At 42.3% G+C, this 15,360-nt stretch overlaps 1 protein-coding gene across 1 annotated transcript in view; it reads right to left on the minus strand.

Moving 5' to 3' along the window:
- Positions 1–15,360, minus strand: part of LOC145401265 (uncharacterized) — a 308,557-nt gene that overhangs the window by 284,601 nt on the left and 8,596 nt on the right. Inside the window, exons 5-7 of the mRNA XM_080273595.1 lie at positions 9,411–9,494; positions 7,353–7,453; positions 6,672–6,770 (exon numbers count right to left, since the gene is read on the minus strand). Of these exons, the coding sequence (XP_080129721.1) occupies positions 6,672–6,770; positions 7,353–7,453; positions 9,411–9,494 (284 nt within the window). The remainder of the gene's footprint in view (positions 1–6,671; positions 6,771–7,352; positions 7,454–9,410; positions 9,495–15,360) is intronic.

Here is a 15,360-nt window from a genome sequence, read left to right on the forward strand (position 1 = left end):
CAGCCTGGAGAGTGGTCAAAACCCTAGGTTCTGATCACCTCCCAATCATCATCACTACCAAAACCAGAGTCACCCCACCTGGCCACAAACACATATACACTAATTGTAAGAGAGAAAACTGGGAGGCCTTTGTAACTGAAACAGAACAACATTTCGAAACACTAAACAGTACACCCATTACGAACATCAGCACCGCTGTGCACACTTTCAATACAATTATACAAAACGCAGACAAAAGACACATCCCCAGAGGCAACAGAAAGAGACACAACCCCAACTTCACACCAGAAATTCAAGGCCTCATCAGACAACGGGACACACTGCGACACTCCCCAGCACCCCATACACAAGACACCGTACAACAAATTCAAGAACTCAACACTCAAATAAACAATAAAATATCAGAACAGCAAACACTAAACTAGAAAAATTACCTCTAAACACTTGACCACAAAACAAACATCAGCAAACTCTACAAAACACTAAACAGCATCACACTTTCCAACAGCAACACCACACAATCACACGCTGCTGTCACAACAACAGACACCATACCCTCAAACATACAACAAGCAAACACTCTCATCAATCACTTTTCACAAGTCAGCCGTCTAAACCCCCATCCCGAAGACCGACGTGTCATCCGACGTAAGAGACAGTTCCCCACAGACCCAGACTACGCACCTTTCACTTAAAACCAGACGAAGCACATCATTAACAACCTTAAACACTCATCTGCCTGTGGACCAGACAACATAAGCAACATTCACCTTAAACACCTTGGACCACAAGGCATACAAGCACTCACCAACATATCAGACTACAGCTACTCACACAATATAATACCCAACATCTGGAAGCATGGCATTATCATCACTATCCCTAAACCCAACAAAGACCCCACGTTACCCTCCTCACACGGCCCCATCACACTCCTCTGCACCCCCTCTAAAGCCACTGAACGACTGGTACTACAACTAGTCACACCTCACATTCCCCTAGCACAATCACAACATGGTTTTAGGCCACTACACTCCACAAACACCCTTCTTACAGACCTTACACAGAGAATTTTCAATGGCATGAATTCAGCTAGGCCACCACACAGAACACTCCTAATCACAGTAGACATCAGCAAAGCTTTTGACGCCATCCCCGCCACAACCTCACAAACAAAATGCTCAACACAAATATGCACAATAACACAAAATGATGACTGGCAAACTACCCAGCAGGCAGATGTGCACACGTAACATTTGCCGGTCAGTCTTCTAACATCAGAAACTTCACAAACGGCATCCCCCAAGGATCCGTTTTGTCCCCTACACTCTTTATCCTATACCCACACCCTACACACCACAGATACACATAGCTTCCTATGCAGATGATATAACACTTACAGTCGTGGTCATAAATAATCACCTATCATCCGGCACCCCATGCTTCAGGCTGGCTCCTTTATGCGCGGCAAATCACAGTGGAGTAAGAGGGGCTGAGAGGGAGGGGTCAAAGGGAGAAGGGAAGGTGGGGGGGGGGACGAGTGATGGCGCGAGGGTGGAGTGAGGGAGGGGAGAGAGGGTAAGTAGGGGAGGGAGAATGAAATGCGAAGTGGTTGGTGGTCACATTATTTGTCTATTTTCTTTCATTCTGGGCATGATATAATGGAGTTAATATTCGGTAGATAATGCCGAATTACATCGTGTACAGTTGCTTCAGGTAACAAGCTTTAGATAGGTGGTGATATCAATACAGTAACTGGCTCGTGAGAAAAATGTACTGACATGACAGATCAGACATTAGTGCAGAGCCATCAAGACCGTGTGGGTCCAGATTGTCAACGCATGGGAGCCAGAGAATGCGAGCACACAGGCCCGCCTCCTCCAGCACATCAAGGACGAATGGGAGTTGTTCCGACGAAAGCAGCAAATCATCAACAACATTGTTTCCTCCCTGCCGTGAAGACTGCAAGAGGTTATTAAGAGGCAGGAAACCACTGGACTACTTACTAAGGCTTTCCTTGTTGCTTTAGCTTTACCATTGTCGGTAAACAATTGACAGACATATTTTGGGAGTCTGGGTAGGATTTTGTTTTATTTTCCCTCTAACATTTTAAGAGAGATATTGTAATCATATCCACCTATGTGCACAGACATCAAATTTATTTGTCTTTTATGCACAGTTATCTTAAATAGCCTTTTCATAAAGAGATGAAATAAAATAGATGACATGACGGTGACTGTATAGAGGGAGTATATACCGAGAGGATGATCATAATTACTTTGGACACAGCCATGTCAAAGGTTGCATATGATATTTAGTTCCAAAATTAATTACATGTAAGGGTAGACGAAGTTTCTTTATTAAGCATTACGGAAGTCAAAGCCATCCATATTACATTCTGCGTCCGAAGTCAAAATACACGGATAAACACAAGTATCTGGCTCCGCACAATTGTAATATTTGATCTGACAAGTCAGTATATTTCTCTCACGAGTCAGCCATTGATATAACCACCAATCTAATGCTTGTTATCTGATGCCGGTAAACAAGATGTAATGCAGCTTTATCCTTTATACCATGTCCTGAATGAAAGAAAACAGACAAACAATGTGACTACCACTTCGCATTCATTCTCCTCTACCTTCCCGCCCTCCCCTCCCTCACTCCACCCCCACACATAACTCGTCCCCCCACCCACCTTCCCTTCTCTCTCTGACCCCTCCCTCTCATCACCTCTTGCTCCACTGTGACTTGCCGAGCATAAAGGAGGCAGCCTGAGGCACGGGGTACTGGAGGATAGGTGATTATTTATGATTACGACTGTACATGTACGCACCAAAACGCAAACACAGCTGCACACATCCTCCAACCTTACCTCAACACACTACACGAATGGTTCACTACAAACAGGCTCAAAATAGCCCCAGCCAAATCTACAGTGACCCTTCTCACAAACAGGACAGCAGAACACAGTCACATCCCACACTTCACCATAAACAACATTCCCTTACCCCACACACACATACCCAAAATCCTTGGTGTAACATACAATACATCAATGTCATTTAAACTACACATCACAAACATTAAAAATAAAATAACACCACGACTCAGTGCCTTGAGGTCACTTGCCCATACAGCATTCGGACACAACAAAGAAACCACCACCACAGTATACAAACAATACATATGTTCAGCGATGAATTATACAAGCCCTGCCTGGGCTCCTAACCTCACCAAAACACACTACAACACTCTACAGGCCATACAGAACAAAGCCCTAAAAATAATCACAGGCTGCACAGCTACTACACCCACAGACCACCTACATCAAGAAACCAAAGTCCTCAAAGCCAAGGATCACCTAGACATGAGAGGCACCTAGTTTCTTGCTGCAGCCTCCACAAACCCACAACATCCACTATATTACATGGCAGCACATCCACCCACACCATGGAACATCAAAACAACACCCAGCACTATACACAAATACTGTCATCTCTCCCCCCTCGCCCACCCCAGACCAGCTTCCAGAAGCATATCCACACTCAGATCACTTGCCGCTCCATTCAGTCACTTAAAGACAACACACAGCTGCATGCACGGCCTCCTGACATCCACCCTTCTGAATCCTATCTCCCTCGTGAGGACAGGGTCCACCTGGCCAGGCTGAGATGTGGGCACCATCCAGCCCTCTTAAGCTACCAGAAGAGGCTGGATGACTCCGTCGCTGATGCCTGTCCAGGATGCAACACAGCACCCCATACTATTAAGCACATTATGGAAGACTGCATTACACACAATCACCTACGCCAACAACACAAAATACGCTCTTTGACAGTTCTGTGAGAAAGCCCGGTCTCGGCCATGGCCTTCCTAAGGGACTCGGGCCTATTCGGCCAGACTGCCTAGGGAACAACTACTACTACTACTACTACCCCATATGATCCACCTTCCTCACTGATTCCAATCTCACACACACACACACACACACACACACACACACACACACACACACACACACACACACACACACACACACACACACACAAATATGGGTCTGATACTCCCACATGCGTAACTACAAATCACCACGATGCACCGTATGATCGAAACAAAATCACTTTAGTCAAATTAAGGTTCACTTAATAGGGATGCAAGGTTACCCTAATAAATGAGTCGAAAAGCAAATCAGTGTCTTAACCTTTTTAATCCAGCGATGTCCTTTCTAGTTTATTCTTGGTTCTTCCAGATGATTTCTTGCAGCTTAACAGATACTTTTCGAAGGGTCAGATACTCCCCTAAACTGAACTGAATCGTCTACATGTAGCACGCGAGGTTAAAATACAACGAACCATTGCAATGAAGTAGTTAATACATTAGCTCTTTACAATGCTAGTAACGATGCGGGACACACACATTTTCCAAAATATTATTAACAGAGAGAGAGAGAGAGAGAGAGAGAGAGAGAGAGAGAGAGAATTTCCTTTAAAGACAATATTGATTATAGAAACGGCAAACACGGATATGTTTCAAATCACTATTAATCTACACACACAGCCGAGATAGCTCATTCCGCTGTCGTAGTAGAGGTAACACTGCTGCAGCCTGCCGAGTGGCCCAGGTTCCAACTCTGCTGACTAATGCTGTATTTATAAAGGATCCTAACCAATTTTAAAAGATATGCAATTCTCCCTAATAGTTAACTATTATCACAGATCTTGTCTTTCGTGTTCAGTCACTTTAATAGTCACAATAATTTGGCTGTGAGGTATATGGGTCGAGTGAAAAATAAAAATACATAACTTGGGCTTATGATTTCCGCGTTTTATCATTTAAATATTAAATTTTATTTGGTTGCGAGGTTTATGGTGTGTGAGTGAAGACACGCGTATATACAAGCACTCTTAAATATACCATAAGCTCACGCTAGAGTGAAGATACGACCCCTGACTAATCCTGCACTTCCGCCTGTCACTATTTATAGTTCAAAGATACTCGGAACTGACATCCAATGAAAAACCCACCACTTTACACAATCCACATTCCACAATAAACCCCACACTCCAGACAGTCTAAGAACAGTTCAAGATTCTGAGACACAATACGCGGAAAACGCTTGAGACAGCTGATCGGGGAAGTGACTATAGTAGCAACCACTATTTACAAGGCTTCAGGTTGGGCGTGACGGGGAAAAATGGTCAGTATATACAAGTCAAGCAAGAGTCATATTTCTACGGTATATTTTTCTTAAGGACCAGGGCATCTTTATCCAGCTGACACACATACGAGATTCTGTCTCATCTCTTGAGATAGATAGATAGATAGACAGAGAGAGAGAGAGAGAGAGAGAGAGAGAGAGAGAGAGAGAAATCATGATGTGTGACAAGTTAAGCTTTATTCTGGCTACCATTAGATGACCAACTATGGAGCGGCTACCCGTTCCCCAAGGTTAATATGTTAGCAAGATACCTCATTCTAGACAATCAATACTATTATCTTACGTATGAAGGGAAAGAGGTACTCGTATAGGCTAAGTGGCATCTGAATATGGAGGATGAAAGACAAACACAAGCTGGTGAACGACTGGCAAAAACACAGTGAGAATGAAGAAGAGGAATATCTAATAACAACATCACCAATAAATAATAATAATAATAATAACAACAGTAACATCAACAACAACGATTAATCAAGTTGTCATCTAATCCCTTACTGCCCCTTACTTAGGAATTTAGAGACCTAAGGTTATAATAATAACTATAAGTAAACAGATACTTATTCAGTATGAAAGGAAGTTTGTTGTGTGTGTGTGTGTGTGTGTGTGTGTGTGTGTGTGTGTGTGTGTGTGTGTGTGTGTGTGTTCTTACCTACCTACCTAATTGTTCTTACCTAATTGTATCTTTACAGGAATGAGTCAAGCTCGTATTGTCCCGTGTCTTAAACCATATTTATCGTACATATCCTTAAATTTGTGAATTGTTTTGGCACACACTATTTCATTCGGTAGTGCATTCCATTGATCAATTGCTCTGTTTGGGAAACTGAATTTCCTTACGTCTTTATCACCTCTCTTCTTATGCAGTTTTTTGCAGTGTCCTCTTGCTGATGCTTCTCCATATGTTAAGTAATCATTTATGTCTATTTTCTCCTTTCCTGATATGCATTTATATAGCATTATCACGTCACCTCTTTTCCTTCTCTCCTGTAGTGTTGGTAGATTCAGTTTATTTAGTCTTTCTTCGTAGCTTAGGTCCCTTAAGTGTGTGTGTGTGTGTGTGTGTGTGTGTGTGTGTGTGTGTGTGTGTGTGTGTGTGTGTGTGTGTGTGTGTGTGTGTGTGTGTGTGTGTGTGTGTGTGTGTGTGTGTGTGTGTGTGTGTGTGTGTGTGTGTGTGTGTGTGTGTGTGTGTGTGTGTGTGTGTGTGTGTGTGTGTGTGTGTGTGTGTGTGTGTGTGTGTGTGTGTGTGTGTGTGTGTGTGTGTGTGTGTGTGTGTGTGTGTGTGTGTGTGTGTGTGTGTGTGTGTGTGTGTGTGTGTGTGTGTGTGTGTGTGTGTGTGTGTGTGTGTGTGTGTGTGTGTGTGTGTGTGTGTGTGTGTGTGTGTGTGTGTGTGTGTGTGTGTGTGTGTGTGTGTGTGTGTGTGTGTGTGTGTGTGTGTGTGTGTGTGTGTTACCTTATTGAGTATAGCTGTTGCCAGTATATCCTCGTAGGTGTGTGAGTTGAAGTCCTCCACGGCGGTCTCCGGGGACACTGCAGGGTCATAGGCCTCACTCTTTAGGAGGGAAGGGAGGAAGGAGGATTGAGAGATGATAACAGACTGAGTGAGTGAATTTAAAGGAGATAACGTACAGTGAGTGAATGGAATAAAAAGGTATGAAAGGATGAACTAATGAGGATGTAAGCAGTGAGTCAACGAATTAAAAAAAAAAATAAAAAGTCAGTCAATCAATTAAAAGGCGACATAATATAAGTTGTGAATGGACGAATTAGGTCACACAAGGACTGAGTGAATGGATGAAATAAAGGGCAATATAAGCAGTGAAGGAATGAATCTAAACGATATATTCACTGATGGAATGAATTAAAAGGCCGAAAAAAAAAACAGCGATTTTGAGAATGAATAAAGCGTGAACGGAGAAAGGTGGTAACAGGTGAGTGAATGAATACAGGTGGTGAATGAATTAAAAGATTATAAAAGGACTTGAGTGAATGCAGGATGAGTGAATGAATCTAATGCGATAAAGAGCACAGTGACTGAATGAATCTTGGAAAAGGTGCTGGATGGTAATGGAGGAGGTTGATTAAATGATCTGGTTTACTCTCTCTCTCTCTCTCTCTCTCTCTCTCTCTGTACCTGCGCCGGGATGATCATGGCGTCCTGCAGGGCCCTGGAGATTTGATCGGACAACTGGGCGTGGCGGGAGGTGGGTAGGTCCTCGGGGGGCAGGGGACGATCTGGAGAGGAAGAGGGAAGAGAATGGAAGGTAAGGTATGGGAGGGCAAAGGAAGGGAAAGGCAGAGGACAGCGAGAGGAAAGAGGAAGAGGAGGAGGGGGATGAAGGGAACTAGGGAGGAAGGGAGGGAGGAGGAGGAGGAATGGAGGTTGGAAGCGGAAGGTTGGGAGGAGAGGGGACAGGGAAGAAGAAAGGGTGTGTGGGATGAGAACAGAGTAGGAAAGAAGTGAAAGGAAGGGAGGGATGTGTGAAGAGGACGAGGAAAGGAAAGAGTGTTGGGGGAGAGGAAAAACGGAAGAATGGGTGGGTAGGAGGGTGATGAAGAAAATAAATAGAGAAGAAGCAGAAAGACGAACGGGACGAGAAAGGAGAAAGGAAGATGGGGAGGGAGCGACTGGATGAGTGTTAGCGACAGAGAAATTGCAAAAATTAGGTAGAGAAAAGGAGAAGTGAAAGGGACAATGACAAAAAAGGGAAGGAGAAAGAAAATGCGATGATACAGCGAAACGAAGGGTAAGAGAGCATGAGGGAAAAATGAAGGAAAGGGAAAATAAAGATAGAGGAAGGAGAATAGGGAAGGAGACAGGAGAGAAGACAGATAAGAGATAATTATATAGGGAAAAGATGAAGGTAAAACGTTGTGTAATGAAAAGGGGGAGGGATGAGGGATGGAATGGAGGAACAGTGATGACGTAACAAAGGGAAAGGAAAGAAAAAAAGAATAATTTCCTGAGCGTAAATAATGCCATAAATCGTATTAACATGTAAACTATAGTGTACAATACATAATAATTCGTATTTCATGCATGTGACTGTGAACAATATAACAATGTATTACAGCATCTAGACAGTGAATAGTGATGTCCAGGAATATTTACTTCGAACAGACTGATAAGTTGCGGTGGTTGATGTATAGTATTATGTACTTGATTTAACTTAGTTACTGAAGTAGGGTTTTCATACTTCCAAGCCCTCAATGGGAACATTACACATCTCACGCGACAACCAATAACCTTTCAATATGCCTCACTATAATCTTAACAACTTCACAGAATTCAACTTCCTTTAAATATATATACATATATATATATATATATATATATATATATATATATATATATATATATATATATATATATATATATATATATATATATAAAGTTTTTCAGGTGCATTCTCCATTACCTGCCTTGCTACAAATAATCTGATCCACACATTTCCATCAGCATCACAATAAACAACCATATTCATCACTCACTCTGTTATCACTAATTTTCCACATGTCTTTCCTTCAGCACTCAACAATTTTTACACTCACTTCAATCACATTAATTGTAAAAAGATACAACCACAGCATTTCTCCTCTCAACTGGCACAATTTCCCATGAGAGCTTGTCCATCCGAGCACACATCCCTTCTCCCATATCCCAAACTCTCATTCCAGCACCCACACTGGTCGCTCGTGCCGCAGCCATAAGGGACAAAAAGATCACATATCTCAGCTTCCAGACTTCATCACACTTCCTTTAACTTGCCCTGAAAATGCCATCTCTCCATCATAAAAGCTGATGTGTAACAATGAAGAACACTAAAATGTGATGACAGTCACAAAGTAATACTATGAAAAAGATGTATATCCACTGCAAATAGATGAAAATTTGGGCCAAGTTAAGGTTTAAAAATATAGCCCCCATTAATATGACTCCTTCCAACAATACCCACATTGAGGTGGGCATTGTAAGTGGCATGGGATGACTCTTAACTCATCTTTCTTAGCGATGTATTCAAAATACCACACATTATTCTCTTGTATGCTGTATGTATCATTTTAGTATCGACACCGTTTGCATTAATAACATACATGGGGATGCTGAGGTATAATATTCAAAATAAGTCGCCAAGGAAGAGGTGTTACGATATCTCCAATGCCACTTAGAATAGTCCTAGGGCTCACTTACTGAGGATGGACATTTGGAGGGCGTAGGAGAGTCGGGCGATGGCGCTGGAGAGGGCTGCGTGGTGGCGCCTGAACACCCAGCGCTCTGTACACCATCACACAACACTTTATACATGCACATACAGTTCGCGAAGCAACAACCTCAACTAAACTGTATAAACTAAAAAAAAAAATAATAATGCTAATACTTGCGGCAACAAAATGCACAGAAGCAAATATACTAAAGCCGGAATATGGTGTGTGGTCAACTGACTAATGCAAAAAATATAAAAGTATATTCGTGTACATAGGGCAGCATGTCTAATAAGCAAAATGCAAGGTAAACTATAAAGTAACAATATCTAAGATTGTAAAAAACAGTAAATGTTAACAACATACTCCAAAAACACAAGTAAAACTATCAAATAACGAATATGTTCATGCTGTATCTCATCACTGCAATTATGGCTGAGCAAGGGGATATACCTAGCAAAGAATACTGGTACACGTACATGCAACATTAAAAAAAAAAAAAAAAAAAAATGATGAATTTCCAAAATGAAGTGCTAAGAAAGGGATGGATAAGTAGGACAATATGCACGGGGAAGATGGAGAATAACGTTATGAAATTATTACACATGAGAGCAAACGATGTACTTAAACATATACAAATGAATATTAATGTTGGGCAGGTGACGAAAACTGTTGGTACAAGTAACAACACCGACGTACCCAAGAGACGAAGTGCACGGGCAAGGTAACCAAGGAAGCATATGAGACAGATGGTCGATATTTGAAGTGATACAGAAATGACCTGCGCCTGAGGGAATACAGCACAGTGGGATATGTTAGGAGTGGTCTTTCTTCACCTCGGGACTAACTCGGAGCGATGTACAACGATGAAAAGATGTTCTCTAATGGGATGACCCAAGACACAACTCTGAGCTATTCCTGTATAGCTTAGACGGTTTTCCGGGAGATACAATACTCGACCACAAATATATTCACTCATACAGCATTTGATTATCGAATACAGAAACGCCTAAGAGATCTCACTTTATATACTGTTATTGGAAGTGGGCGTTATACTAGCATGGCGACTAGAGGATATGATTTCTTATATACGGTGGGCTCGGTTATCATCCATTCCTAATTCCAGTTATGGGTGATGGAGCTGGAGTGAAGGAATACGAGCAGGTGTGGAAAAGTGCGAGCTGTGGCCGTGTGCAATTTTATTATTGGGATGGATTTTAACTACAGTAACTAATATTTGCAGGTATAACGAAAGGCAACTGATGAAGCACCGATGTAAAAATCTTCCATCTAAGCACATGATAATGCCTGTGTGACTAATACGGCCATATGATGTATCTGGAAGACAGATTTTTGCCCCGCTGTTAGATCAGATGCCCTCCTCTGTACTTGCAAGTATTCATAAATTAACCCCTTTACTACGATGACTCATTTAATTTTATTCTTGCTATTCACAAATAATTATTTTCAGTTCGAGGGATATGCCCTGAAGTTTAGATAATAATGATGCCATCCCCCCAATAGTATCCCCGAGCCAAATAAAAATCGTCTGGAGAAGGCTAAATTAACTAAAATGACTTCCTTGGGGTGACTGGGTAAAATGAGTCAACTATAATCCTAATGTTCACCGAATAACAAGTGTGTTCATGGAATATGCTACATGTCAGGGGAGCATAACTGTCACATGAACACTGAGCCAAAACGGTATATTATTTTTCTGCACGACCTGACTGACAAATTACGTCAAGTTTTCAGTGTCATATCAGGTCCAGTCATGTCTGTTCAGGTACAAACAAGTTAGTAAGCATATTTTTTGCTTGAAACTGCTGTTATATTCCAGCGTTGGCATCAAAATTACGCGAAATATTTCGACCTTTCCAACTGTGGTTTCTAAAACCGATAGGTCACTGAGGTTCCCAGCGATAGGCGAACATCTGAGGAAAGTTTGTCTATATCTGGCATGACGGTTGTTAGAAAGTATTTATAGACTTTGTGAAGTTTTCTATTTCCCACTAAAGACAAGCAGCCCAAGTGTCACGTGAGACTCTTAAGATGTGTCAGGGAAAACAAGCGGCTTCGTCGACCTCATGCCTATTTTGTGTTGGTAAACCTTCTTGCTGGAAAGCCATCAGTCAGAATTACTGCCAAAACAACACTCGAAATGGCCATATTTTCCTGCGTGTTCTGATAAGTATGAACAAGCTAACTGTGGTTCATCCTAACCTTTCACATCCATTCAGGAGCAATTAGGTCAATTTCGGTCCACTCTGGCCAATCAGGTAATATTACATCCATCTATACACAATAAGAAATATATTTTACATGCCTAGCTACAGGTAAAGACCAGACAGTCCATTCCCTTACGTCCGGCACTTCTAAGCGCAACAGATACCGTCACACACCTTCACGTCAATAGATCTAGGTTACTCCAGGTCTACGAGTAGCTTCCGCAAATTAGATCCATCACGGTCAATTCTTGGCCGTTCAAATTAATTCAGGCCAATTACATTCATTAAGGTCCAGTTAGGTCCTGTTAGGTATCTTCAGGCCACTCGAGAGTTCAGTCCCTTCTCATCGAGAAAATACCACTTACATCAATTAAGTTCCAGGAAGGTCAGTTCAATTACACTTTGGACAAATTAGGTCAATCCAGGACCATTCAGGCCAGTTATGCCCATTCAAACCCTTCACATCCAATCCAGTCGTCAGGTCAGTTCAAAGGCATTTAAGTCAGTTCATGCCCAGTTAGGTTCATGGATACCACTTTACAACCATTCAAGTCCTTCCCGTATATTTCGGATTAGTTAGGCCAGCTAGGGGTATTCAGGTCGATCCGAGTCAGTTTAGAGCCATTCAGATTCAGTTAAGTCAAATAAAATCCATCAGGGCCCAATCAGGTTCACATCCATTTATAGACGCTGATATGGAACCTGCACGTGGAGGCACTGAGCACTCTAGGTGGAGAAAAGCAGCTGAGGTGTCCACCTGGGAGCCAAACCTCCTCCCTGCAACTTGCCGCAGTAAGGACCCTGGTGAGGTGCTGTCTACAAGGGGATGCCGGCTCACTGCACGGTATATGTACTGTATACCGTAGGAAAGTCCCACAGAAACAGCTGCTTACCTTTGATTGACAGGTCTGCTCGGCTAGACAGACAGGGGTTAAGCAAATATAACATTCAGTTCCAGTAAGCTCAGCATTGTTAGTTCAGGACCAATCATCGCAAAATAGGTCCACTCAAGCAAATTCAGCTCGATTCAATTCAGGGAACTTCCGATTCATTTACACCGGGGGTTCGATAATGGGGCGGGGGGGGGGGGAATGAACATTCCAGGGGGGGGAGCAACAGATAAGACAAATGACCAAAGTAGCCTTTTCTATGTGTTTTTGCTTGGAGATTTAATATAATTTATGGCCAAATAAATACTTTTATTTTGTGCTTTTAAAGAATTAATTAAGAATTTTGGTCCACAAATAATTATCATCCTACATAAGAAGACAAAAATCTCTAAAATATTCTCAACATTTTGAGAAAGTAATATACGTAATTATGCTATATGTCTCCCTGGCACACATTATAAAGTATTGCTATATGGAGGTGATTAACTCTACAACCTTGAGTTATCTAATAAGGGGAGGATTCTCCCATTTGAAAGTTGGGGGGGACCATCTAAGATTTCTTGGCAAATACGGGGAATGACCAGGAAAAGTCTGGGAACCTCTGACCTACAAATCAGCTCACTTTCTCTCTGTTCATTATATTTCCTTTCAGCCACGTTCAAAACCAAACAGATCGGCAACATTAAGTCTGTGTCCGTTAGTTTAAGTTGATTCAGGTCCTTACAGATTACATCATGTAAGTCAGATCGATTCATGTCTGTACGTTGCGGAATGATTTAGGTCACGCCCAGGGAAAGGATGCAAAACATCAGCCTAGAGGTACAGACAGAGACACATGAGTACCTTCTCAACGTTTGACGAATACATAGTGGAAAATCGAACCATCTGAAACAAGCCCTAGCTGAGATGGGGTGTTCATTGTACTTCACCAGTTGTTAATTTTCTTCAGACGAAACTGGGAAGATAATTATTTATTAGAGTGCCGAATGGTTTTCAAGATACGACAGGTTTTTCAGGTGCTTTCAGGTTTCTTCAGGTCTATATAAATCGATTTCAGGTCATGCCTATTATAGCCGTTTTGCCAAAAATTAGTTCTACAGGTACAATGGCTTCCGATAACCGAATACTGAAAGAATATAGTAAATTCCAATATGACCATCAAAGTATTCTACCGATATAAATGAGACAAACGTTACGAATGGGTGAGATAAGCAAGGAAGAGTACCCGGCATGGTCTGGGATGGTGGTGAATGATACGACAAAACGGTAGGAGTACACCCCATGAAGACGGGTGATGTAGGAGAGATTTCCATTTAAAATTTGTGCACCGGGTTAGGGGAAAGGAAAAGCGGAGGGAGCAGAGCAGTGGGACAAGTTGGGATGGTGGTGGGTGGTGAGGCAGGGACGGGGTCGTAGGCTACACCTAAGGAAGATGGGTGTTGCAAGCACTGGGTAAGCCAAAAATACAGACCACCGGGGAAAATGTAATGCCTTCTCTTTTTGCAGTTTTATTCCCCCCCCCCTCTCTCTCTCTCTCGCATCATCATCACCATCATCATCACCACCACCACCACCACCATCCCCTTCCCGTTTCCAGGTTTACAACTCACCCGGTACGGGAGCAGTGATGGTTAAAATCAAAGTTATATCCAAAAGCAACAACAAAGTAAGCACGCGAAACTCTTTTACTTGGCATCCCTATCTAAATATTTTTACCCACGTCCGACACAACACCTGCATCTGAGTTGTTGTTGATCAACCTCAGTCTGTCTGGCCGTGCAAACCCATCAACAGCAGGCAACCACCCCAGCAGGGCAGTTCCGTACAGTGAACCAATGTTCTCTAGCGGCTGACAGCGCCTGGTCACAGTGAGGCGCAGGGAATATCGTGGATATGGCTCCAAGATGGACACCACATTTAAGTCTGTCCATCCAGTTAATAGGGGCACCATAGCAGACTCCACATCACCCCGTAATCTCGTTATAGGGTTACCACCCACCGTGTAAATGGTTTCTTCAGTTGCAGGAAACTATTAGGCTTGTCATTCAGTGTACAGCCCCCTAAAGTAGAAAGAAAAAGTGATATTGAGTGATAGGATAGAATGGGGGATGCTGGAAGAGAGGACAGAGATAGAATGAGAATGGGGACGGAAGAGGCAGGCAGCGCTACATCAAGTGAGTGGATGATGGTCGCCACCACTACCACTCCTGCACCTGAGTAATTATGCGAAAATCCCAGTCGCATACGTGTCACTCTCATTAACCTTTATATTCAGGTCATAAAAAATCATACCCCTCCAGTCTTCAACGACACGAATGGAACTAGAAATAACTTCGATATTAATTAAAGCTATCACAGCAGATTTCCAACAGAATCACAATGAGTCACAGACTACAAGAGATCGATGTAGCTATAACTAACAATGTCACTATCCTCAAATGTCGCACCGTGAATCGTATCGTAAATATTTAAAATCGAACAATAACTGAATGCAACACTGTCCAGTTTGAGAAATATGTATAGTTTACACTGATACACGATGTATTCATACAGACTACAGCATGTGAAGTAGGGACCTTTTAAGAGGGATGCAATTTCTTACATCTGGCAACATGCATCCCAGGCTATATCCTCACCGACTTTGAGGTTTTCTTGTATGTTCTTCCTAACCATTTTATTTATGCAACTGGTATGTTAATATTCTCGTCTGTGGAGTTATGCAAAACATGTAGATATCACGTGATATAACTAATATACTCATACAAGGAAACGATAATGTGTGCCATGCAAATATAAGTCGCCATAGACGATGTTCTCAAAA

Source organism: Coenobita brevimanus, chromosome 6 (assembly GCF_032717465.1).
Source record: "Coenobita brevimanus isolate Jiangsu-jjx chromosome 6, ASM3271746v2, whole genome shotgun sequence".
Taxonomy (NCBI): domain Eukaryota; kingdom Metazoa; phylum Arthropoda; class Malacostraca; order Decapoda; family Coenobitidae; genus Coenobita; species Coenobita brevimanus.